The sequence below is a fragment of the Galeopterus variegatus genome, unplaced genomic scaffold, assembly GCF_000696425.1.
Source record: "Galeopterus variegatus unplaced genomic scaffold, G_variegatus-3.0.2 Scaffold2672, whole genome shotgun sequence".
NCBI classification, from domain to species: domain Eukaryota; kingdom Metazoa; phylum Chordata; class Mammalia; order Dermoptera; family Cynocephalidae; genus Galeopterus; species Galeopterus variegatus.
The window spans coordinates 104,094-128,311 of record NW_007728783.1 but is presented as its reverse complement, the minus strand read 5'-3'; the positions used below and the strand labels follow the sequence as shown (position 1 = coordinate 128,311).

The window sequence follows — 24,218 nt, the reverse complement described above, 5'->3', positions numbered from 1 at the left end:
CCGCCCCCCCTTTCGCGCAGGCGCCCTGCGCAGCGCTGAGTCAGGCTGCGGGAACAGCCGGGACGGGGTTTGCGCCTGCGCGTTGGGCGGGGCAGGGCAGGTTTATAACCGCGGGGTATCAGCTGACGCTCTGCATTGCAGACTGCGAAGTCAAACGGCGCTATGTGTGCTCTCTTCGTCCTGGCCAGCCTCCTGGGCGCGGGTAAGCCCTGGGACCCCCAGCCTGGGATCGAGATCGAGTGCAGCCCCGTCCCGCAGGACAGAACCTTGGCCGTTGGCCTCAGTTGCTGCCATCTGTGAGGGTATTGAGGTTGCAGGAAACACATAGGTCTATCACTTATTTTGTTGCTTATCTTTGCATGTACGTTTACTCTGGATCCTAGGTGGTGAGGGTGTTATGGGGTTCTGTGGTCCCAGTAATTTTGCAATGGAGTCCTCATTTCACCTGCTTTAAGATGTCTTGCACAGCCATGGGCCGGATTTAGCAGTAGCCTTCGTTTTGGGGAAAATGTAAGTACGTGAGAACAATGCACAGAGTATATAATAATACCTATTTATTGTCCTGAATGGTTGTTAAAAACCACTGCAGGTTTTGAAGGCAGCGCCTGGGAACCAGCTGCACTCCCTTGCTGGAGTTAGAAGGGGCCCTCCTGGCCTTCCTGTGTCACCATGATCCTTCTTTTTTTCCCTCTTGGGGAAAAACTCTTGCCTTCACATCTTAACCTCCTTTAAATCATGAATGGGAAAGGAATGAGGTTGGGTAATTACTGAAATTCTGTAGATAGTCGTGAAGCCAGATTTTCATTTCTTCACAGAGAGGATCCCAAGTCTAGGTGTTTCAGGTAATAGCCCACTGAAGGGAAATAAACCTGATCTTTAGCTTCCTCATCCTCACTTTCTGTTTCTTAGTAACTGTATGTAATTTAGGGGCTAGTCATTCTAACTACCATGCAGCCACCCAAATTTTAATAGACAGTAACAAAGTGGATGACAGAGTTGATGGAAAACCAAAGAAATAAGATATGTAATGAAGTCGATATTTGATGACATAGATTAGATGAAGTAGATTTAAGGTGTTTTTCTCATGTTAGCGTTCAGCAGCTCTCAAGAATGTGTCTTGACCTTAGACCAAGCTCTCACATTTGTTTTACTTGTAGTCTGTGAAAGGTGAGATTTTTGGTTTTATATTCACTGAAGAAAATTTGTTTCTCACTGGGGTTTGTACTGCTGTAATTCCATGGTCTGTATAATAAACTAATGCTTGTCTCTAAATTTTCTGTACTGTTTCAGAACAATTTTTTTCTTTTTACCGTATCAAACAATTGTTCTCATTGGCATTGAGTCACTCGTCATAAGACCCTGAGTTCTGATTCACTCACATCACACAAAAGGGACTTAGTTGTTTCTTTGGAAATGTAAAATCCACCTTGTATATGTGGGAGTATAGTTAACAAGAATATTTAGTTAACCGAGGGACCCAGTGGAAGGTATGATAATGGCCTTGGTCTAACTTTGCTGTCCAGTCTTTAGGATTATGCCAAGGTCATGCTGATAACACAGTCTGTTGCTTTGCCTCCCATGGATTTGTCACCCCTTTTCCCTGGGTGACGGAGCCACCAAAGATTACTCAAAGCCCATCTCTTCTGAGCAGTGAGAAGCCCCCAAAAGGGGTTAATCTCCCTAGACCCGCAAGAGTGAGGCATTCCTTCCATTTGGGAAATTAACGAGAATTGGGGTTCTCTTCCTGCATTTATTCTCCAGACCAGGAAGTTACAGGAAGAGAACATAGGTGGGGTGTTTGCTAAGTACAGTTTAAAAAGTTTAACAATAGAAGCTGGTAACATTCAGTAAGGTGACATCCTATAGTGCAATTTGCAACAAAAGCTTGATTTTAGCAAACATTCTCTTCTTACAGCAATTTCCCAGTATCTTTACATATCAATCAGTAACCTGTCTGTTTTTGAGCCAGCAACCTTGCTGTGTTACAATTCTTTATCTTACAACAGAGACTATATATAACCTGGGGAAAGTTTCCTGTCTTTTGCAAGGTCAATACTTGAAACTGCAAGGCTTTGGAAAACCAGGCCCTGTGAAGTACATGTGCTTTATGTATACTCTACAACAGTCCTTGGATAATAACTTGCCTTGACAGCTCTGGCGTCATTGTGGCTTTTTGGAAATGTTATTCCTAAGTTTTCTAAAAACATTGAGTTCCTTAATGAAGGCCATTGTCTGTTCTGTGGGAGGTTCTTAGAATTTGTCCTTTCAGCATGGAGCTGCTGTAGGACAGAGTTCCATCCTGAGTCTGGAGAGGCTTTATGTTTTGTGTTTTAATGATGTCCTGGTGGGAGAGACACTTGCTTTTGAGTTATTTTTCTACCCATCTAGTTGTTCCTTCCCTTTTCCCCACCTACAAAAGTGAAGCGATGGCATAATGATAGAATTGAAGAGCATCTAGTATTCTAATTCTTTGTAAGGAAGGAAGATAAAAGCACTCATAGGTGACTCTCTCACATCATAGGCCGTTTACTGGGGATGCCAGGACCAGGACTTCTCACAGTGCTTGCTCTTTCCACATTCCTCTGTCAATACGTACCTCTTAACTTTTTGAAAACTTGTATAATTTACATACATGCACATTTTAAGTGGACAACTTGATGAGTTACCACATAATGAGCCTACCCATGTGAACAGTCCCCAAAGTCAAGGAGTAGAGCATTAGCGGCACCCAGAAGCTCCTGTGCTTCCCCATTCACTACTCTGTCTCACTTGCCCCAAAGGAAACAGATTTGTTAACTTCCAACACCATAGATGAAAAAACTGCCATTTGTGAACTTTTACAAATGGAATCATACAGCAAGGCCAGGCTGCTGAATGATTCCTCTAGTGGAAAAAGGCAGGCCCAGTGTTAATGAGATGTTAGTTGTAAAGCATGTGGAGCGGAGGCTGGGATGTGGCAGGTGCTTGCTGAAGCTTAGCTGCCCTTACTGCTGTCATCTGTGTGGTGGCTCTAACCAGCTGAATAGTGTCTGCCCCACATTCCTTAGAGATGTATTCCTTAGAGATGCTAAAAACTTACTGTGTATAAACATAAATTCATTTGATAGCTTCTTATTTTTAATTAACTTTTTTGTGATGCAAGACATGAATTTATAGCCTAGCCTGCTGAATATCTGCAAGAACTGTAGGTCCCACCTGCCAGGAATTTTGGATAAGTCCCCTGTTTATCAATAGTAAATAAATTTTATTCTGTGAAAATGTTAGTATAATTCATAAAGGAAGAAGGGTTTGCTTGTTTTAATTGATCAGTGATTTGTCAAGTCCTGGAATTGCATTTGACAAGTTGTTTTGAATATCTGCTATGATAGTTGTATATAGGATTGAGTGGTATGGAGTTTTCTAGATCAGGGGAAGGAGAACTTGGTTCTCCATTTTCTTGTGTGAAATTGTCCAGGCAGCTGGCTGGGGCAGGAGTGGATGGGAAAGAGGAAGGGCAGGGTGTTGCTGGCTGTGGAAAGCACCTAATAAAGCATGCTTCAGAAGCTTTGAAGGCGAAAACCAAGCCACTAGGACAGGTATGCACAGCAGCTTTTTTTTTTTTTTTTTTTTTTTTTGCGTCTGGCCTGTACGGGGATCTGAACACATGACTTTGGTGTTATAGGGCTGTGTTCTGACCATCTGAGCTAACAGGCCCGGTCCCACCGCAACTTTTTGAGGTAGTTTTCCAGCATGGAATTATAGATGACTGGCTAGGAGGCTCTAAGCCTTGCTCTCTGGGTTCTTTTTTGTTCTGCCATGGGGAAGGAGATTCTGGATTTTCTGTAAATCAACAGAAGAAAGTGCTTATTACATTGCCCTGCTTGCTTTTTAAAAAAAGTTATTTTAAAACAATGAGAAATAAATATAGTGACTGGAATGAAGAATTTGGCTGTTGCAAAGGTACTAATTGCTTTATTTTTCATTCCATGAAGTTCCAAAAAATAGCCTTGTGGAATTTGTATTTCTTTATGTTGGGACTGAGATGATACTGTGAAATAGAAGTTGAACGTTATCACATTGTTGACACTAGCTGTATGACATTGGGCTGATTACTTAAACTCCTGTATTTCCTCATCTGTAAAATGGCATTTATTGTTCCTATCTCATTGAGTTGCTGTGAGGCTTTAATAAGTTAATATGTGAAAGGGCTTAGTGAAGTCTGTGAGTTTGTTGCTGTACCATTTAGGGGTGGAAAAGGTGTGGTACCTTTTCTCACTTGTCATAAAGGTCACTGCTGATACTCCTATAACAAAAGACAGGTTAACAAGAGAAAAGCATAACAAATTTATTAAAGTTTTACTGGGGCCAGTTAGCTCACTGGGCAGACTGGTGCTGATAAGACCAAGGTCAAGGGTTTGGATCCCCCTACCAGCCAGCTGCCAAAAAATAAAGTTTTACATGACCTGGCAACCCTCAGAAAGGAAGACCTGAAGATCCAGGGAAAACTGTCCATTTTTGTGCTTCGATTTGATGAAGGTTGGACAGCTGTGTAGAAATATGATTGGGCAAAGGGTATGATCTAATGGTGATAGACTTGGGGGGTTGATGGAGGTGGGGGCCCAGCAAGGCCCGTCTGTTCAGATTCTTCTTGACCTCTGTGTAGCATTCATTCCTTCTGGGGTATGGGGTAGGACCCCTCTGGAACGAGACAAGGTAGGTCAGAGAATTTCCTTATGGTCTGCTCCTACACAGAAAGGTGGGAGAAGGTTACAATATTTCTAGGTTTTGTGGCTTGCTTTGAGGGAGAGGGGTTCTAGTTTCTATGACTGCTTTGTGGGAGAAAGAGGGGCGGGAGACAGGAGGGCAGGAGAAGGTCAGAAAGTCAGAGACTCTGCTTCTGAGGCTGCTTCCGAGGCATTCTGTTCTCCTTTAGTTCCATGTACTCAGCATGCTCAAGAGCCATACTTCGGGGTATTGTTTTCTGAGCCCCCACAACCACTAATAAGATATGTTGTCAGCGTCCTTGTCCTGCGAGCACAGCAGCCGTTCTCTGCCATGGCTTTTGTGATTTCCCTGGTGTCTTTCATTTCAAAGGATGTTGTGAGTTTGACAAACAAAACAAAGTTAAATTGACTTATTAAAAATATGTATGTTGGACGTAATTACTGAGTCAGGAAAACAAACCAGGGTAGGTAAGCTGCAGTTACGAGGGAGTTGGGAGAGCGTACTTGAGGTAGCCAAGCTAGGTCCAGCTCTTGGGTCAGTCTTGATGTCAGAGCAGCCCGGCAGGTCAGGCCTGTTTCCTGGGAACCTGCATGCTTGGGTCTAGACCTGTTGTCACTAACCATGGGGTCTTGGGAAAGTCTGTTCAAGCCCCCAGTCTGATTTCCCGTCCATGAATGGAGGTGAACTGTTTGGAGTAGATAATAGATGCACAAAGTAAACAAGTTCAGTCGATATAATAGTGTGTAAAGTAAAAAGTATCCCCCTCCACAGCCCCCCAGGCCTTCTCTTTAGGAGCCTTCCAGAGGCACATGCTCTTCATCCTCTCTCCTGTCAAGGCCGCTGTCCATGGATTTCCTCCTTCCTGTTTTCTTTTTAACACAAATGGTAGCATATTATGGTGTCTGTTTTGCTCGTTGCTCTTTTTTAAGCTGTGGAACATTTTAGACATCCAGAAAGGTGGAAGATTGTAATGAACACCCATGTGCACAACACCCAGATTAAGAAATGGAGCCTCCCAGCTCCCCTCCCTCGCAGGTGACTGACTGCCTTTCTGGACTTGGCATTCATCGTTCCCCACAGCGCTTTATACTTTTCACACATGTAAGTGTAACCTTTAACAGAGTACAGGGTATCATTTTTGGATATTTTAAACATTTCACAAATATTGTAAAATTAGTTTTTTGTTTTACTAGTGAGGTTTATCCATATTGATAATTGTAGATCTATTTCATTCATTTTCACTACAGTGTTCCATTTATGTCATCCCTATTCTCTATTCTACTGATAGACATTTAGATTATTTCTGGTTTTGTTTTTCTGTGAGGTGTCTCCTTGTGCATATGGGCAAACATTTCTCTAGAGGATATACCTAGAGAAGTGAAGAACTGAATTGTGAAGTATACGTACATATTTTCACCTTAACTAGAAACTGCTGAACTGCTAAGATTTTTTTTTTTTGGCAACTGGCTGGTGTAGGGCTCCGAATCCAAAATGATTTTGGCAGATTGTATTCCCACAGGATTTTAAATTTCTGGTTGCTGCATGTTCTCATTAACATTTGGTATTGTCACACTTTAAATTTTGCCAATTTGATAAGAGTAAAACGTTGAAGTGGTTTCATTTGCATTTCTCCCTTTATTTTCTTAGACAATATATCTTAAAGGTCATTCGATGCTAGTACAGATAGATCTAGTTTTGAAAAAAAATTTCTTTTCATTTGGGATAATTTCAGAGAACAGTTACAAAAATAGTACAGCGAGTTCCTGTACACCCTTCACCCAGCTTGCCCTACTGTTAACATCTTATATAATCACAGCACATTTGTCAAAAGCAAGAAATTAATATCGGGATGATGCCATTGACTAGACTGCAAACTTTATTCTAGTTTTACCGATTTTTCCACTAATCTCATCTTTCTGTTCCAGGATTCAGTCTGGAGTACCACATTGCATGTAGTTGTCATGCCTCCTTAATGTTTTCCTACTTGCAGCTGTTTAAAAAAAAAGATGCAGAATATTTCATTGTATGGATGTGTCAATTTAATGAACCTCTACTAATGGACATCTGTGTTTAAGAAAATGTGTGATGAATTCTAGTGACAGTTCTCAATTTTAAAATAGTAAATTCTGACCATATTTGGAGAGATACTGGTTTTGAAAAGAAATTACTTACATGAGAGGAAAGGTCATGACTAAGATTGAAGGTGATACTACAGAAATTTCTTTTGGCCAGTCTTAGTGATGTCACTTATTACAGTAAATAAATCCTGCAGCAGCTGTGATGAGATGCTTTCCTGCCCCTGTAAGTCTGTTTTCTAGGCATTAATACCAGAGAGCCACGTGGCTTCCTATAGCACTAGGAATAAAACCCAGACTGTATCTGGCAAGGTCACAGGTGGTCTGGCCCTTGGCTACCTCTCAGCTCTTCCTCCTCTCTCCGGTCAAGTCTGCTGTTGAGCCTCTGGCCCCTATTGATCCTCAGAGTCTTTGCATTTTGTATTCCTCCTCCCTAGACCATCTTTCTCCCCGGATAATCCTTGGGGCTTGCTTCCTCTATTCATTCTGGTCTCTGCTCCCATGTTGCCTTAACAGAGTTCCCCTGGCCCCACCCTGCCCTGATCTTGCTCTATCTTCGACCTTGCTTTAGTTTTCTTCATAGTCCTCCCCACTTCCTGGCGTTATGATACATTTGTTATCTTGATCACTTGCTGTATCCGCTGTATGTAGAGCAATGCTTGGCACATACTAGGAGCTCAGTATTCATGAGTGATGACGTGAGATATAGCCAAGGCGACTTTAACTCAGGAAGTATTGGTAGGTTGGTGTGCATGAAACTTAATGTTAATAATAACTTCATCACGACTAAAGCATTTTCTTTTATTTACTGAAATAAATTAAATTAATTTACTTTTTGGTGGCTGGCCAGTATGGGGATCCAAACCCTTGACCTTGATGTTACTAGCACCACGCTCTGACCAACTCAGGTTAGAGGGATCTCCCTCCCCTCAACCTGTTGGAGAGGATTTTATGTAGGTAATAGGGACATGGGAGATGTCCCTGGTGACTCTCATTTGAGGTAAATCTGAAAAGGGAACCAGCTATAATTTGAGGAAGTTAGTTTCCCCCCTTTTGGTTCCAGAAGTTGGTTGTTCCCTATATATTTAGCCTGGTGGTTCTCAAACTTCTTAGTCTCAGGATCCTTATACACAACTCATTGAGGACCCACAGGGTTTTGTTTATGTTGGTTGTATGTCATCTTGCCATACAAATCAACAAAATTTAAAAATTAGTCATTTAGATAAACCTGTTACATGTTAACATTATTAATGAAAACCAACTATTTTTCTAAACACAAACATATTTAATGAGAAGAATGGCTTGTTTTACATGTTTGCAATATCTTTACCACCTGGCTGGATTCTCAGCTGCTTCTGCATGTGGTCCATTGTCATGTCACATGTCACATGCCTGCAGAAGTAGTCTTCTGTACGTCTGTGAGTGAATGAGTGAAAAAGGCAACTAATGTGTCAGTGTTATGAGGATATTGAGCTCATGGACTCCCTGAAAGAGACTCTGGGACTCTGAAGATTCTCTGGACCACACCTTGAGAACTGCTGGTTTAGCCGGTTTGCAGGAACTGTACGTGTCATAATAGCTAAACACTTAATCGAGATGTTCTGCTAAGTGCTTCTTACTTAATATTGATTTAATCCTAACAGGAGCCCTCCGAGGTGAGAGCAACTGAATCAGAAGGCTGGGGGCATTCTAATATCCTGTCTTAACCCATGCTATGGTCTGAAAAGTTTAGATTTCGTTATTTCAAATGAAGGCAGTTGTCCTGTTAAGTATTAACTAAGTAATCCCAAAGTGGCGTTTATAGTAGACAGCCTTGTATCTGAAACTTCTTAGTCGATAATCATATGAGTCAAGTTCAGAACACTGGATTTCCTTATTAGTCTCCTATAAGTATGCTGAGACCACACAGCCAGTTAGCAGGGATGGCTGTGGTGAGAGCCAGTGCCAGCTGACAGAGTCCACTGTGAGTCAGAGGCAGAGGACTACCATGGACTAGCTCCCTCATGGGCCTAGAACCATGCAGATGCCGCCTCTGACCCCTGCCTGTACCTGCTCACCTGACTGGTACCTACTTGGGCAGTCCTGCCAGGGGCTCGCTTTTTCATAGTCAGGAGTTGCAGCATAATTTTTTGGGAGGCAGGGGCGGGGAGGTCGGGGCAGCTGGCCAGTATGGGGATCCAAACCAGTGACCTTGATGTTGTATGGCTGTGCTGTAACCATCTGAGCTAACCAGCCAGCCCTATGCAGCGTAACTTACCTAAGGTGATTTAAGTTCATCTCTGATCATCACCTGATCTGTTGACAATTTGGAACAAGAGCTTTGATAGCAGGAGTTTTTATGGGACAGGAGTGCTCTTGAGTGAACTAGTTAGGAATTTCTCTTCCCAAAATTAATTAAGCTCCCACTCTTGTATGATCTAAGAAGATTGCATCCTTATGCCTCAGTCTCTCAGTCATTGCCTGCCCCATGTAGACAGATTTCTTGCCCTGGAATGATCTGGCTTGTGAAGAAAATTAAAAAGTGAGGCAGTAGTGGGAGAGGGGAAGCAGGGAAGAAAGAACCTTTGGCTTAAATAACAGCTTATTGGGGCCAGAGGTGATAAAACTCTTAAGCTCACTAGGCTGACCTAGCGAGCTTAAGAGCTTTATTGCCGTTGATTTTTTTTTTTTTATGTGATAAGAGGAAATTTGGACCTTACTTCCTCCAAATCAAGGCAGGCTACCTCTGAGTATATGCTATTCTGAATGATTAATTGGGCAGTGTTTTATTCTGCCACGCAGAATGTTTTCCAAAAGCAGGAATCTATAAGGAAGAGACAAGTGCTCTTTGCCATAGAAGGTATTTGTGACACCAGCTGTTTGAGTAGTCAGTGTTGAGTGCATGGCAATATCTCCTGCTCTTCGGGGATTGCAGTGCATGAATTCCTCTGAGAGAAATTGTCTGAATGCGGGGACTTGAGCTAGAGGCTGCCCCTCCTGGGATTATCCTCTCTTGGTTTCCTAGCAACCTGCCCATTGCCTTGGTGACACATTACCCAGGCAGCAGATCCACTGCCCTGTGGAATGTACGAACTGGGAGGCTGCATGCATTTTCTGTTATTTTTTATTTTTATTTTTTTTGTAGCTAGACTCAAACAGTTCTTAGCATATATTACCTAAAATATTTTAAAGGAAAAGCATATATCGTATGGCTGAAACAAATGAGACTGACTGTTTTAAACAAACAGAACATAAGGTACACATTCCAGGAAAGGTTGTCTCCTTCATTCTGAGGTTTTTTTTGAAAATTACGTTGTGTACTGGGCTTTTCAGTATCCTCAATGGAAGTAAGCCTTAGTAAAGACTCCTCATTTGAAGGCTATTGTTATGAGTGAGGTAGTTGATTAAGTGTGTATATTAGTTGGGTATAAGTTTGACTGCAAACAACAGGGACCTATAATAATAGCAGCTTAAGTATGATAGAGCTATTCCCACCTATCCCAGGGAGTTCAGGGGCCAGGCAGTCCAGTGGGGCTGTACTGCTGGGAGAACTCATAGACCTGGGCTCTTCAGCTCCGTGTTCTGCATCTTTGAGGCCTAGCCCTTTTCTTCCTGGTCCAAGCTGGCTGATGAAGTTGCAGCCACCACACATGACTTAAAGGAAGGCATGGTGACCTCCACTTACATTCCATCTGCCAGAATGTGGTCTCATGGCCACACCCTGATGCAGGGTAGACTGGGAAAGGTGGGCTTTATTCTTGGCCAGCCCTGTTTGTAGCTAAAAATCTGTAGTTTTATTCCTATGAAAGAAGGGGAGGATGTATATTTGGCAGCAGCTTGTGGTCTCTACCATATTGGGCAGTAATTGTTCCCTCTGATGGGTTGTAAGGTTTAATTCTGATTTTAGAGGTAGCATGAGAAAAAATTAAATTATGCTCAAATATAAAAATTAGAATGTGAACAATTCCCCTTGGTCCTCCCCCTCAAGTCCACCGTTAACAATTACCTGTACAGTGAACTGAGAGCTTCCTAGGTACCAGAGACTCTTAAGTGCTTTCTCTACTTTCTCCTTTCATCTTTACAGAGTTCTGGAGAAAGGAACACTATTTTCCATATTTTGTAGATAACTGTGGTGTAAGTAAGCTGTCCAGGGATTAGTAAATGGCAGAGCAGGGATTTCAGTCCTGTTATGTCTGCCCCAGCAGTCAGGCTGGTAATATGTTGCCCTATGCCTCCTTGCCCTACTGGAAAAGGAGAGGTTTTGAGAGGTTCTGGAGTGGCTCTTCTAAAAAGTAGGCTTCAAAAATATTTTGAGCAATGATGGCTTTATTGGGACTGGAGTTTGTCGGAGGATAGTCAGCCTGCAGCTCCAGTGTCATGAGTTACTGAAAGCATTTCACTGTGGCATTTGTGCCTTGCTGGGCACCCCTCAGTCTTGCTCGTGCAGAACTTGTTGTTCAGCTTCTTAAGACACAGGATTGACTCCCTGGGCTCCTTACAGTGTGGCCTGTGTCTCGCTCTCCTCTTGTGACTCCTGGGCCTTGAATTCAGTACCTGGTAACTTCTGAGGTGGTTGGGATACAGCTCTCCAGGGCTTTGAGCTGCCGTTTAATTACCTGACTAAACGTAGAGTAAGCTTGATTCTGCTCTTTGTGGAGCACCTGTTCTGGGCAAGAGACTGGGTCCGAGAAAGGTCCTACTGGTGTTGCAACTACGGATGATAATAGTAATATTAACTATGTGTTTTACAAATATTGGTTAATTTTTACAAACTCCTTGGAGTGGGTACTCATAATAGGCCCAATTGGCAGATTTTAGAAGGCCGAGGTCACATGACTAGAAGTGGTAAAACCAGGATCTGAACTCTTGACTCTCTGATTTCAAAGCCAGTCTGGTAGGGGAGTTGAGATCATGTACAAATTAAAACCCCAGAGAGATGATGGTAAGGGCATAATGGTTGGGACGTGCGGTGCTCTGGCAGTTGGGAGTGTTTATGTGTAGTTATATCATCTTGATTCTCACAGCAATCCACCGCCATCAGTGGTTTCATCTTTATTTTACAGATTAAAGAACAAGCTCAGAAGGACAGTGATTTGCCTAAGGTCATTGGGACAGGAGTTGCAGAGCCTGACTTGGAGGCAGATGATATTTTCTTTTCACTATACCAAGTTTCACTGAAGACATCTAGATAGTGGGTAGATTGCCTTGCAGGTCTTATTCTAAGGCTTGGTTTCTTCTCATAAGAGTGCCTAAATCACACATGGTTCCAGTGAGCTCTTCTTCTCTTCCAGACTCTTTTTTTTGTTTTGTTTTTTGAATCTAGTGTCTAGAGCAGCCATAAAACCCATATCGGCTCCCGCTCCTGGCAGCCATTCTCAATACAGTAAAATTCCATTGCAGCCTATTTTTGATAACATGTCTTTCTGGGCTCATGTGCCAGGCCCTTGGAATAAGTACCTAAGAAGTGTAATGCTTGATTTGCCCTGAGTGGTTTCATGTCTTTTAATGACAGACACATTTAATCAGAAATCTCCAAGGGGTCAGGCAAACACTCTAAGAACTTTCTTAGAGTTCAGCGTAGCAGCCGCAGAGAAGGAAGTTGGTGTTTGGGGGCAGGTTGTGGGAGGATAAGAAAAGAGATGAAAGCTTTGCTGGGAACTTATGTTGATAAATAACTCACCAATAAGTGGTTTAGTGTACTTTCATATATTGTTATCGGTAGTTACTGAAAATGTCATCTGCCTCATTATTATAAGCATGAAGACTTCTAGTCCAGTTCACCACTCAAGAGGAACCCCCCCCCCCCCACAGAACCCACGGGCTGGGAATTTTTTTCTGTTTGGTTGCTTCCACTGTTGGAGAGATCATCACCTAACGAGGCAACCCATTCCCTTTGTATACCCCTGTGGGTATTAAATACTTTCCTTACCTTGAGCTGGTCTGCTTCCCTTAACCTCAACCCATTGCTCTGAGGTCTGTGGTCTGGAACCTCTCAGACAGCTCTGCTCCCACGTGATAGGCAGAAGGTGTCCTTCGACTATTTGAAGATGACTGTGTGTATCTCCAAAACATTCTTTTTTTTAAAGATGACCGGTAAGGGGATCTTAACCACTTGGTGTTGTCAGCACCACGCTCAGCCATCCCTATTGGAGGATCTGAACCCGCAGCCTTGGTGTTATCAGCACCACACTCTCCCGAGTGAGCCACGGGCCGGCCCTTCCAAAACATTCTTTTTTTTAAAGATGACCGGTAAGGGGATCTTAACCACTTGGTGTTGTCAGCACCACGCTCAGCCATCCCTATTGGAGGATCTGAACCCGCAGCCTTGGTGTTATCAGCACCACACTCTCCCGAGTGAGCCACGGGCCGGCCCTTCCAAAACATTCTTTGTCTGACTTAGACATCTCCAGTCCTCGAAGGGACTCTGGCATGACATCCCATGCCCTCACCTCACTGTGCTCGCAGGCACGTGTGCCATCCACATGCTCACACGCTTGCCTCTTGCTGCTTTGTTCTCTCTCTCAGCAGGACAGACTTCCCTTTGAACCTTGTCAGCTCAATTTTCCTGTCTGTCTGGTTCTTCTGGAATCTTTCGGTTAGGCTCTCTCAGCCACCATTTTTTGCTTTGGATTAGCCTTCCAGTTAGCTGCCCCATCATCTGTACCTCCTGCCTCCTTTTCAGTTCTTCTGCCACCTCATGCCTGGGTAGTTAGGACACAGACGGGAGCCTGCTTGTCCTGTCCTCTCTCAGAACTCCCTAGAGGTTCCTGTAATATTGCCCACAGGGTGCACCCATCACTTCGGGGTGAGTGTGGCGGACAAGGCCCTTCCCAGCGTGCATGAGATCTGTCTGCCTGTGCAACCTGCCTCCTGCCACTTCCCTGTGCTCTGCTCCTGAAAAGACAAACGACAGTTTTTCCCCTTTGCCAAAGAGAAACTGCTCTCTTTTGGAACATTTTGGGATTCCCCTACCCCCTCTCCACTTAGTCTGTCTTTGATATCACCGTCTCTCAGGTGCCATTTCCAATTTTGTCTTGAGGAAGGCTTCTTTAGTCTTTTGTTTCTGCTTCTGGCACACGGTTTCCCCTGTGTTTCTGCTGAATCACGTCACCATTACTGAGATGTCTGCCCTCTCATTTTGGGGTTATCGAGAGAAAAGTGGCTGTTCACTTTGGTCTCCTGCCTGAGGGCACCGGGCTTGGCCTAGTTAGTGGAGGTGGTTAACCGTGCCTTCCTCCCAGTTGTTTTCCACTGGTGTGGAGGAAAACCACCCTTGCCCCTAGAGCTTTGTAAGTCCACAGCTTGGGTCCCTGAGAACCTCCTGAAATGGCGTGAGAATTTTGTGTATAAATACATTTCCTGGGAAGGGGATTTATGTCTCTGAAAGGTTCTGACCTACTGTTTGATTGCCTCTCAGGAGTCCAGCTCTGGGAGTCGGCACCTGCACCTCAGCAGCAGGTCACCCACCGATGTCACCTGAGGCTTGGGTTTCAGCCTTGCGCTACCCATCCTGAGGACATGCTGTCGCTTCTGTTAACATACGTCGGCGCGTCTTAGGAAACCAAATCTACTGCCTACCACAGACTGTTTTTCTCATATGCACCCTTATAAATTTGGCTTTAGGTTGGAGGCAGATGGGGATGTCTTGCTAAAAAGGAAATTTCTAGAAGCTGAGACTTAAGTTTTATTTCTCAGTGTTCATGGAATTTCTTTCAGGTTGGAACCCAATGACTTCATAGGCATACAGACATCTCCACCATGTGTACCTTTTTACCTTTAGTTCAGAGGTAGAGGCTTGTCACCACCCAGTGGGTCACTGATTGACAGTGACCTTTAGGATCGGGAAGTGACAGTGGGTTTTGTTAGCTGGACCAAAGACAGATGAAAGGGGCTACCCAAGATTATTTTCAGTCCAGAATAGCCTGGCCAACCAAATACCAAAATCATTATTGAAAATGGTTACTGTTTCAAGTTCCTGTAACCTACAAAGTATTCTTGTTGCTTAGGCCTGTGATGGTGAGTTGTGTTCCCGGAAACCTGATAAATTTTGGTCAGTTGTAGCCAGTTCCTGGCTGGATGGTTGGAGAAAATAGCTGGATCAGAATTATACTTACTTAGTGACAGAGCATTTGTAAGAATGGAGAATAGTGGTCCCTTGCCCCTGCTTTTCATGGCAAGTCTTCTGTCTTGGCTCTGATCCGCTGACGTCTGAGTCCATCCTCTTCTGGCTTCCCTGTGTATCACTGTGTGTTCCTTTTCTAGAGACTCATTTTGATAGTGCTGTGTTCATCACTTGGGCTCCTTCCTAATTTGGAGGTAGAACCAGGCAGTGTATCTTGGTGGGTGATTTTCAGGAGTCGTACGGTTCAGTGCCTGGGAGGGCATGATGGGAGCTTCTGGGTCATGGAGCTCCCATTCATGCTGTCTCTGTGACCCCACGCTCCCCAGAGCCTTACCCTCATGACTCAAATTCTGCCTCCACTCCGCCCTCTGCCCTGGGCCTCAACTGAGGCAGGCACCAGCCTAGCTTGGGTATGTTATAGGTTAATCAAACTTTGGTGAGCCATCTGGTGAACTTAGTAATGTTTTGAGTCTGGGACATGTTTTCGCACAGAAACCAGAGTCAAACCAATAGCTTTTGGTGTGTGGCCAGTTCAGCTGAGACTGAACTGGTAGTATTTGTGGTTTTTCTCCCAAGAGACAGGGAAAGCTATAACTTGGGTAGCAGATTAATAATCAATTCGCTGGTGTCTGAAGGGACACAGGTGATCTGACTTGAGCTTTTTGGGACTCAGTCTTTGCGTGAGTAGCTTGTGGAAGTAATAATGTCAGCATTTCTTTCCTTTACCTCTCCTGGAGGAAGAACACTCACCTGCCTTCATGTGTACATATACCAGTTGTGTGTTAACGTGCATATAGAATTCCTGTGCCCTCGTGTGGCTTACAAGGTGAAGCAGCATACAGCATGACTACCAAGGTTCTAAAAACATTTCTTGGGTGGCTGTGGGGTTTTCCACTTAGACTTGGTCAAGTGTTTCCTACTTATGACAGAGGTTGGTTCAACCCTGCTGTGATGTCTGCTGGAGTTTGGCCCCCGTGCGTCATCTTCTAAGTGTAGTCTCATGTAATCTGTTGTTTCCCAGCTGGGTAGTTGGGTTAGGGGTGAGTCGTGAATCTGAGGGGTTTTGCCCCACTTCTTGGTTCTTTAATGAAGGATATCATAGGCCCATTTTAGGAAACATAGGCATTCTCAAGGCAGCTTATAAAATATTTTTTTAAAATTCTACACATATTGGGCCGGCCTGTAGCTCACTCGGTAGAGTGCGGTGTTGATAACACCAAGGCCACGGGTTCGGATCCCATATAGGGATGGCCGGTTTGCTCACTGGCTGAGCGTGGTGCTGACAACACCAAGTCAAGGGTTGAGATCCCCTTACCGGTCATCTTTTTAAAAAAAAAAAAAAAATCTACACATACAACATAACATTGGGAATTTAAAAGTTAGTAATTCAGCTCACCGTCCTGCTTTATTTATTCTTTTCTGATCTTTATACAGCTCCTGTATTATGTCATATTCTTCTGGAATTTTTTCTGTTTTTTCCTATTTTATATACATCATCTTTAAGTATATTTAACAGCTACATAATATTTTAGTAAAACATCATTAGTTTTTTTCCCTCTATTTTTGGCCATTCAGGCTACATCTCCTTGTCTTTAGTATTGTAGATTATACTCAACAAATATATTTATGCATGTCATATTTTACCTCTTAAATTGCTGTATTTCCTTAATGTTTTTCTAGAAGTGGATTTTGCTTTTTGAAGAGGGATTTTTTTCAGTTTTTGAAACATGTTATTTTGAGAAGTATTCACCCAGTTACACTGCTATCAGCCCTAGAAGAATGAAAAAAAAAAAAAATTATATATATATATATATATATATATTTTTTTTTTTTTTAAAGATGACCGGTAAGGGGATCTTAACCCTTGACTTGGTGTTGTCAGCACCATGCTCTCCCAAGTGAGCCACGGGCCGGCCCTAAGAATGAATCTTTTACTACAAGTTCTTTTACAACTGTCCCGTGACAAGTTTATTTTTCTTTTGGCTAATTTAACTTTCAAAATAATGGCACCTTGCTTTAACCAGCATTTCTTTTTTTTTTGTCTTTTTCCGTGTCCGGCAACGGATCGCAACCCTCAGCGTCGCCCCTGCACCGGACCGGGACCGGCAACGGGATCGCAACCCTCGGTGTTGCGCCCGTGCCTCGCTCAGCCAGTGAGCGGGAACCGGTCTGTATGTGGGATCCAAACCCTCGGCGGGAGCGCCGCCGCGCTTCCCAAGCGGCGCACTATCCAGTGCGCCACCGGGCCAGCCCTAACCAGCATTTCTTTGGTCTCAGGTGATGTTGAACCTTTCGTCTGTTTTTTTCCTGATCCTGTCGCTGCATGGGACTCTGTACAGCACTAGGTGAAGTGCTGCACACCTGGTTTTGAGTGAGCACGTGGTCACTCTGTGGTGTTGAGGTGGCGTATGCAGTCTTGTTTTCTGCTAGTGAGAAGTGCTATTCTACTTGAACAACTTTGAATCACTGTTCTTTGTAATAAGGATACAAATCTTGGTGTTTTCGCCCAGATTTTAAAAAAACTTTTGTTCTACAGCTGTTCTACAGAAGTTAAAATCTTTTCTATATTTAAATCTATCAGTCTTTTCTCCTATGATTCCTTTCATTACTTATGGAAACCTTTTAAGGTTGTAAAGATGGAAAGGCCTGATACTGCCTGATACTGTTTAAAAATAGTTGGAGAGGATAAAAATGCACCAGATAAATTAGTCCCTGCTAGTATTGTGACTTAGGCCAGCCCCGTGTCTTGCTGGGGACAGTTATGTGGCTGTGAGGTTTGTGTTGCAGGCAGCCGGGTGAGGGTCTAGTCTAGAGTGTCACAGGTCAGAGCCAGACCTTGACCCTGGGTGAACAAGCGAGGGTGCCTGGTTTGTCAGGAAATGGCCACTTTCTCATATTGGTTTTCCTTTCAGCTGTCGCCGGCCCTGTCCTAGGCCTGAAAGAATGCACCCGAGGCTCGGCGGTGTGGTGTCAGAACGTGAAGACGGCAGCCAGCTGCGGGGCTGTGAAGCACTGCCTGCAGACCGTCTGGAACAAGCCGACTGTGGTGCGCGCCTTGTCCGCCCTCTGGCCCCAGCCCTCCTTGAGGGTCCCTTCGCACTGTGCTTGGTCCCTTGATATTGTCGTAACTCACTGCAGTATTGACAGAGCACTTTGTCTTGCCTGTTTTCGTTTGCCTCATTGTGACCCTGCATGGGAGGCAGAACCTGTCACTGGGTGTACTATTTCAGTGCAGAGGAAATGGAGGCTCAGAGAGGTTAGGGTTCCATTCCCCTAAGGTCACCTGGTCTCTTGGTGGCAGAGGTAGGATGAGGTGCCTCATGCCCACTGCTGTGTGCACCCCACGCTGCCTTCCGGGCCTCTGTGCAGATCCTACTTCCCACTCTAGATAAGGGACCTGCAGGTTGCAGGACTAGGTGCACGGGACAGGACAGCTCCATCCTCCACTCACTCCAAAGAGTATATGCTAAGCGTTTAGGTTCTTTCCCCTTGTTTAGTATTTTGTTCTCCCCTCAGCCCTTTCAAACAGGCAAACCACGGAATGAGACCCTAGAGCTTCGTAGTTATTTAAAATATTATTTCCAACTGTAGTCACTGGGAAAGAGACCACTGATTTTTCATCTGAATGGTGTTAAATATAGCATATTAATGCGGAGCTACAGGAAATAGTCTAAGACAACAAGGCTCGTGTGTATTCTTCATGGGTCCCCAACCTCTGGGGAGACTGCGCTGAGCCGATCGCACCAGCAGAAGGCGGAGCTGTTGCTCTGGGCTCGCCATGGGACGTGCTGGCCGTCGTGTGGAGCAGGCCCTGTTTGAGTGGAGTTTGAGTCCTACAGCTCATCGGTGGCCACTAGCACTCCTTCAGTAAGAGGAGAAAACGAAATCAAATAACACTGCTCTTTTAGAAATAGTTTCTGAGCTAATCACTGGAAAAGTGCCTTCTGTGGCCGGAACTACTTTCAGATTTGGTGTCTAATTTGTTTTTAGTTTTGTTTTTAACACTGCTTCCTCCTTGTGTGTTTGATCTGATGGTCTCTTGGATGCCTGGCTTCCTCTTGGTTTGGCCCTATGCATGGCATTAGCCTGACTAGGTCCAAAGGTTCAAATTGTCTTCTCTAAATGCGTCTACATCCACAGGGGTCCCTTAATCTCACCCAGAAATGTTAGTTTCTTCTCCAGTGGGTTGAAGGTGAATTGACACCAAGAAGGGAGCCTGTGTATTTCTCCCCAAGAGCTGCAAGAACCAACTAGAATTTCCATGGCTCCTGGGCCGGGTGGCCCCGACACGCAGGCTTGTCAGAAGACTGGCTTGGGCGGGGTGATAGGGCCTTCGCCTGCACCCAGCACTGCCTGGGAGGTAGAAGGCAGGTGAAGTGCAGGCAACCCCCGCCCCACTCAGCTCTTATGCTGTGACAGTGATACGGCTCTGCAGTTTCATCTTTCTTTCTTTCTTTTTTTAAAAAAAAAGATGACCGGTAAGGGGATCTTAACCCTTGTCTTGGTGTTGTCAGCACCATGTTCTCCCAAGTGAGCTAACCAGCCATCCCTATATAGGGATCCGAACCCGTGGCCTTGGTGTTATCAGCACCGCACTCTCCCAAGTGAGCCACGGTCCGGCCCCTTGCAGTGTCATCTTTCTGAGCCTCAGTTTCCTCAGCTCACAGAGTTGTGAGCATTAACATGAAATTGACCTGTACAATGTACCCTGAGTAGGGTGAAGAGGGGTAGAGGGTACAAGAAAAGGTCATCCATTCTGTAGGAGCCCAGAGTCTTCTAGTAAGTCACACCTCTTCCCTCCTGGTGGTGGTCCAGTGCTTCTCACATAGACTGGGGAACCAGGATGTGACAGTGGAATGTGGCCTTGACCGTATCACTGCTTAGACAGAATAAGAAGAAAGCCATGTGGGTTTTCAGCTGGTGGGTGTGAATTGTGTCCTACAAATACAAATCTCTCTTTCATGTTCTTTCCATTTAGAAATCCCTTCCCTGCGACATATGCAAAGACGTCATTACTGCTGCAGGTGACATGCTAAAAGACAATGCCACGGAGGTGAGCGGTCGTGAGTGGGGATGGTGTGTGAGCCGTGGCCGCGTGCACACATTCCTTACACAAGCTGAGACTTGAGGGTCTACAGAAAAGTGGTCTAGGCCCAGAGGGTGGCAGATGTCTTCTGTGAAGGGCCAAGTAGGAAATATTTTAGGCTTTGTACGCCACATACTGTGTCTGTCATTTATTCTCTCTTTAAACAAACAAAAAGCTTTAAAAATGTGAAAAAACATTCTTAGCTCTGGCCTATACAAAATAGGCTGAAAGGCCTAGTTTGCTGATCCCTGGACCAAGTATTAAATGTCCAGCTTTAATTAGGATTTTTATATCGCATGCCCTTAGCATCTAGTTCCATCTGGCTATCTCCTCAGCATTCCCTGTGCCTGTGGAACTGTGGGTCAAAGGATCTTCATTTTGAACTGTCTTCTTTGCTTTTGCCTGTCAATCTGACGGAGCCATGGGTCCTTTGCCCTGAGGGTGGGCTGTTTTCCAGGCTTGCTGTTTGGGGGAGTCATGCAGGGCTGCCTGCCTTCAGCCCGTTGGCAAGGAGAAGGCCATCCTGGTTCTGAGCCCTGCCTGTGTCCTCTCATAGGAAGAGATCCTCGTTTACTTGGAGAGGACCTGTGACTGGCTTCCTAAACCAAACCTGTCTGCCTCGTGCAAGGAGGTGGTTGACTCCTATCTCCCAGTCATCATGGACATGATTAAAGGAGAGATGGTAAGAGGTGGAGGATGGGCTCTTTCTTCAAGGTACTTCTGGAGCCCGGGTGAGGTGCCAGCTCAGAGTAGAGGGATTACAGTGCAAAGTCTGTTCATAGCTTTGGATTTCCTCAGCAGCTCTTCAGTACAGTCCTGGCATCCAGAATAGCTCTAGCACGCAAGGCCACTCTGCTGGTAACCACCTCCTGGGGTTGTGGAGGCTGCTGCAAATGGGGACTGGTGGAATTGCTAGGGGAATGTGGACTGGCATAACATTTATAAACACCAGAGGGATAACTCATGGCAGATCTTTAACTGACCCTTTGAGCAAGCAAATACTTCCATTTCTATGACATTATTATTAAGGAAAAATTCAGAGAATGTACTTGTGGGTTCAACGACAAGGATGCTCATCTTTCATTCAGCAAGCGTGTATCGTGCACAAATCACATGCCAGAGGCTGGGTTTTCAGCAATGAACAAGAAGCTAGCTTTGTGGAAGTTGGAAAGGGCCTGAGAAAGAAGAGTAAAGTTTAAGAAGCTGAAGAGGGCCAGTGGTGCAGGAGTGTCCTGGAACCAGGACCAAGGTTTTGGTGAGAAAGGCAGAGGTTGTGTCAGGCAAGGCCTTCTAGGCCATGTTCAAGGATTGCCAGTGCAGCAGGAAGTCCTCGGAGTGTTTCAAGGAGTGGAGTGACATGATCATAGGTATGTTTTTCAAAGGGTTTGTCTAGGTCCTATTGATGGGGAGCCGCAAGAGGGGAAGCTGGCAGGACACCCAGGAGGTTGTCACATTGTGAGTGAGACGTGGTAGGGACAGTGGAGGTGGACAGGTGCAAATGCTCTTTGGGAGGATAAATGGATTGGACTTGCTCATGGAGGGGAGGTGGGAGGTACAGGAGAGGGAAGAGTTAGGAATGTTTTCCAGGTTTCTGGGAAGATGGTGGTGGAGTCATTTGCTAAAGTGGTTTGGAGGGGGAGCAGATAGAGCAGGGAGAATCGGGGGGTCATTCGAGATGTCTGTGAGGTGACCATGTGTTTGTAAGTCAAGGTAAGAGAAAAATTTGGGAGCTGTCAGTGTGTGGCAGGTGAATCCTCCAGTGGACTGCATTAGCTCCTTGGGGAAAGTGGCTCAGAATTGCTGACCAGCTGCTCATATTCCATCAAAGAGCAGGTGGGGAACAGAGAACATGTCAGAAGCTTCCAGGCTGCTGTGTAGTTAGGCACATGGATTGTTAATTTTGTTGTTGTTCTCAGGTATGCTAAGCGGTTTGAACTTGGACAACAAAGTTTTATGTTTGTTTCTAAGGGCTTTAAGGAGAGGGACTAATTCAGTGGCCTGTACTGTTTTCTCCTCTGGGGAGAGGCTTTTCAGCTGCGCTTCTTTCCCAGCAGAGCCATCCCGGGGAGGTGTGCTCCGCGCTCAGCCTCTGCGAGTCTCTTCAGAAGCACCTGGCAGAGCTGAATCACCAGAAGCAGCTCGAGTCCAATAAGATCCCAGAACTGGACATGACCGAGGTGGTGGCTCCCTTCATGGCTAACATCCCGCTCCTCCTTTACCCTCAGGACGGCCCCCGCAGCAAGCCCCAGCCTCAGGTAAGGCAGCGGGCCCAGCCACTGAGGACCCTGATTTTGGTGGCATGGGAGATGAGATATGGAAGGGTAGTGTGTGTGCGTGATTCATAAACTGGGGGCTTATCCCTTTATTTGGCTCTGCAGTTACATGAGCCAACAAGCTTCAAGTGGTTGTACCATAGCATTTCCAAAGAATGGGGTTATTTAAAATTTGCAAAGGCACCCCTTCCCCTCTATACTGTACTGTTACTACAGTGACCACCCAATTGGTTTTGAACCTTTCAGTAATTTTTGAGCCTATAAAACACATTGGGAACTGTTTAGTGAGCCCCCACTGCTGTGGTCATGAGTATATAAGGACATTTTTCCAGGAATTTGAGTCCTCTTAGTTGGAGTGCTGCTGTCCTGACTGTCCCTTCTCTGTAGGCTGGTGGGGACGTTTGCCAGGACTGCATTCAGATGGTGACTGACATCCAGGGTGCTGTCAGGACCAACTCCACTTTTGTCGACTCCTTGGTGGAACATGCCAAGGAGCAATGTGACCGCCTGGGGCCTGGCATAGCCGACATGGTGAGTATCTCCTCCTGTATTGGATGGTGTTCCGGGAGCCCGGAGTGGGGGGACCAAGAAAGGGTAACCTGTTACCTCCTGTGGTACCATCTTAAGTTCCAACCTGATGGCTTTGAGGAAGAGGTTGTTCAAACAACACCCTTTTCCTTTTTCCCAGAAAGCCGCTGGAATAGGTAGTGAGGACTTAAATGTACTTTAGTTAATTGAATCTGGATATGTAGCAAAACTCTCGGGACAAAATAGTGGAAGGAAACCACTTTTGTGAAGATTTTCCCCCCAGTCCCCATATGTATTAGAAACACATTGCCACCACGTATAACCCTGTTTTTATTTTTTTGGTGGCTGGCTAGTAGGAGATCCAAACTATTGACCTTGGTGTTATAACACCGCGCTGCAACCAACTGAGCTAACTGGCCAGCCACTATAACTCTGTTTTCAAAGCTTGGCTATCGTGTATGAGGCTCCCTGCAGCAAGCAGGGTCATTGTCTGTGGGAAGCCGCGTAAGCTGGCTTGCAGGAGGCTCACCTGGAAGCCTCCCCTAGTCCTGTGGGCTCAGAAACTCATTTTATTAGCCTTTTAGGTGGTTTCTTATTCCAACATTATTAACCACACTCAGGAGATTGATGTGAACGACCAAAATGCCAGTTAAGTACCCAACAACTGAAAAACCTGCCAGCCTGGCATGTGTGGAAGCAGGCTGTAATACTTCTGGGCTCTGGGATCTAGAACAGCCTTTCTCAGAGGGGATCACTGGCTCTGGGAGCCAGGGGTTTCACTCTGTTAACTCACTGTTTTTAGGAATGTCAATCAGGTTAACATTCATTTTTTCTTGAAAGCTTGGGAAGCTTGTAGCCTCATTGAAGTATCTTTGTATATTGCTATTTTATGTGGTTTTCCAATTAAACCGTTTCTGAAGGCTGTCATATTACCCTTGGTTTTCTCACTGTAGAAGCACACCTGTTATGACACGCGCTATTCTATGAGGGTCTACTGGAAATACCAAGATTTATATGAAAATGGATAGTTGAAAATCATCATAATTTGACTCTACTGAATTTAATTGAACTATATCATCCTGTCTGAGAATGTGTAATGGATTTGAAAAGTGATCTCGGATATCTAAGCAGTGTATCTTGTGGTGACATTTTCTCTGAATTGCTACTGAGTAGTTGCTGTATGACCTTGGGGCAATTTGGGGCCATGAAATAAAGGAGATGGGAGGGTAGAATCTCTAAGGTCTCTTGGTAAACATTTTCATGTACATATGCAGTAAGTTATAGAATAAACAAATTGTCGGGCCGGCCCGGTGGCGCACTGGATAGTGCGCCGCTTGGGAGGCGCGGCGGCGCTCCCGCCCGAGGGTTCGGATCCCACGTATGGACCGGTTCCCGCTCACTGGCTGAGCGAGGCGCGGGAGCAACACCGAGGCTTGCAATCCCGGTGCCGG

At 45.0% G+C, this 24,218-nt stretch overlaps 1 protein-coding gene across 10 annotated transcripts in view; it reads left to right on the top strand.

Annotated features, from left to right (window-relative positions):
• The first annotated feature begins 64 nt into the window (after nt 1-64).
• Nucleotides 65-24,218, top strand: part of PSAP (prosaposin) — a 34,077-nt gene continuing 9,923 nt past the window's right edge. For 5 of the 10 annotated variants that reach the window (XM_008582583.1, XM_008582580.1, XM_008582582.1 and 2 more), the window contains exons 1-6: nt 119-202; nt 17,793-17,926; nt 19,859-19,933; nt 20,523-20,648; nt 22,021-22,221; nt 22,627-22,770. In XM_008582583.1, the coding sequence (XP_008580805.1) occupies nt 163-202; nt 17,793-17,926; nt 19,859-19,933; nt 20,523-20,648; nt 22,021-22,221; nt 22,627-22,770 (720 nt within the window). In that variant the 5' untranslated portion in view covers nt 119-162. Of the gene's footprint in view, nt 203-17,792; nt 17,927-19,858; nt 19,934-20,522; nt 20,649-22,017; nt 22,222-22,626; nt 22,771-24,218 lie in introns of all 10 variants that reach the window. The other 5 variants (XM_008582587.1, XM_008582586.1, XM_008582585.1 and 2 more) reach the window with 2 other exon arrangements.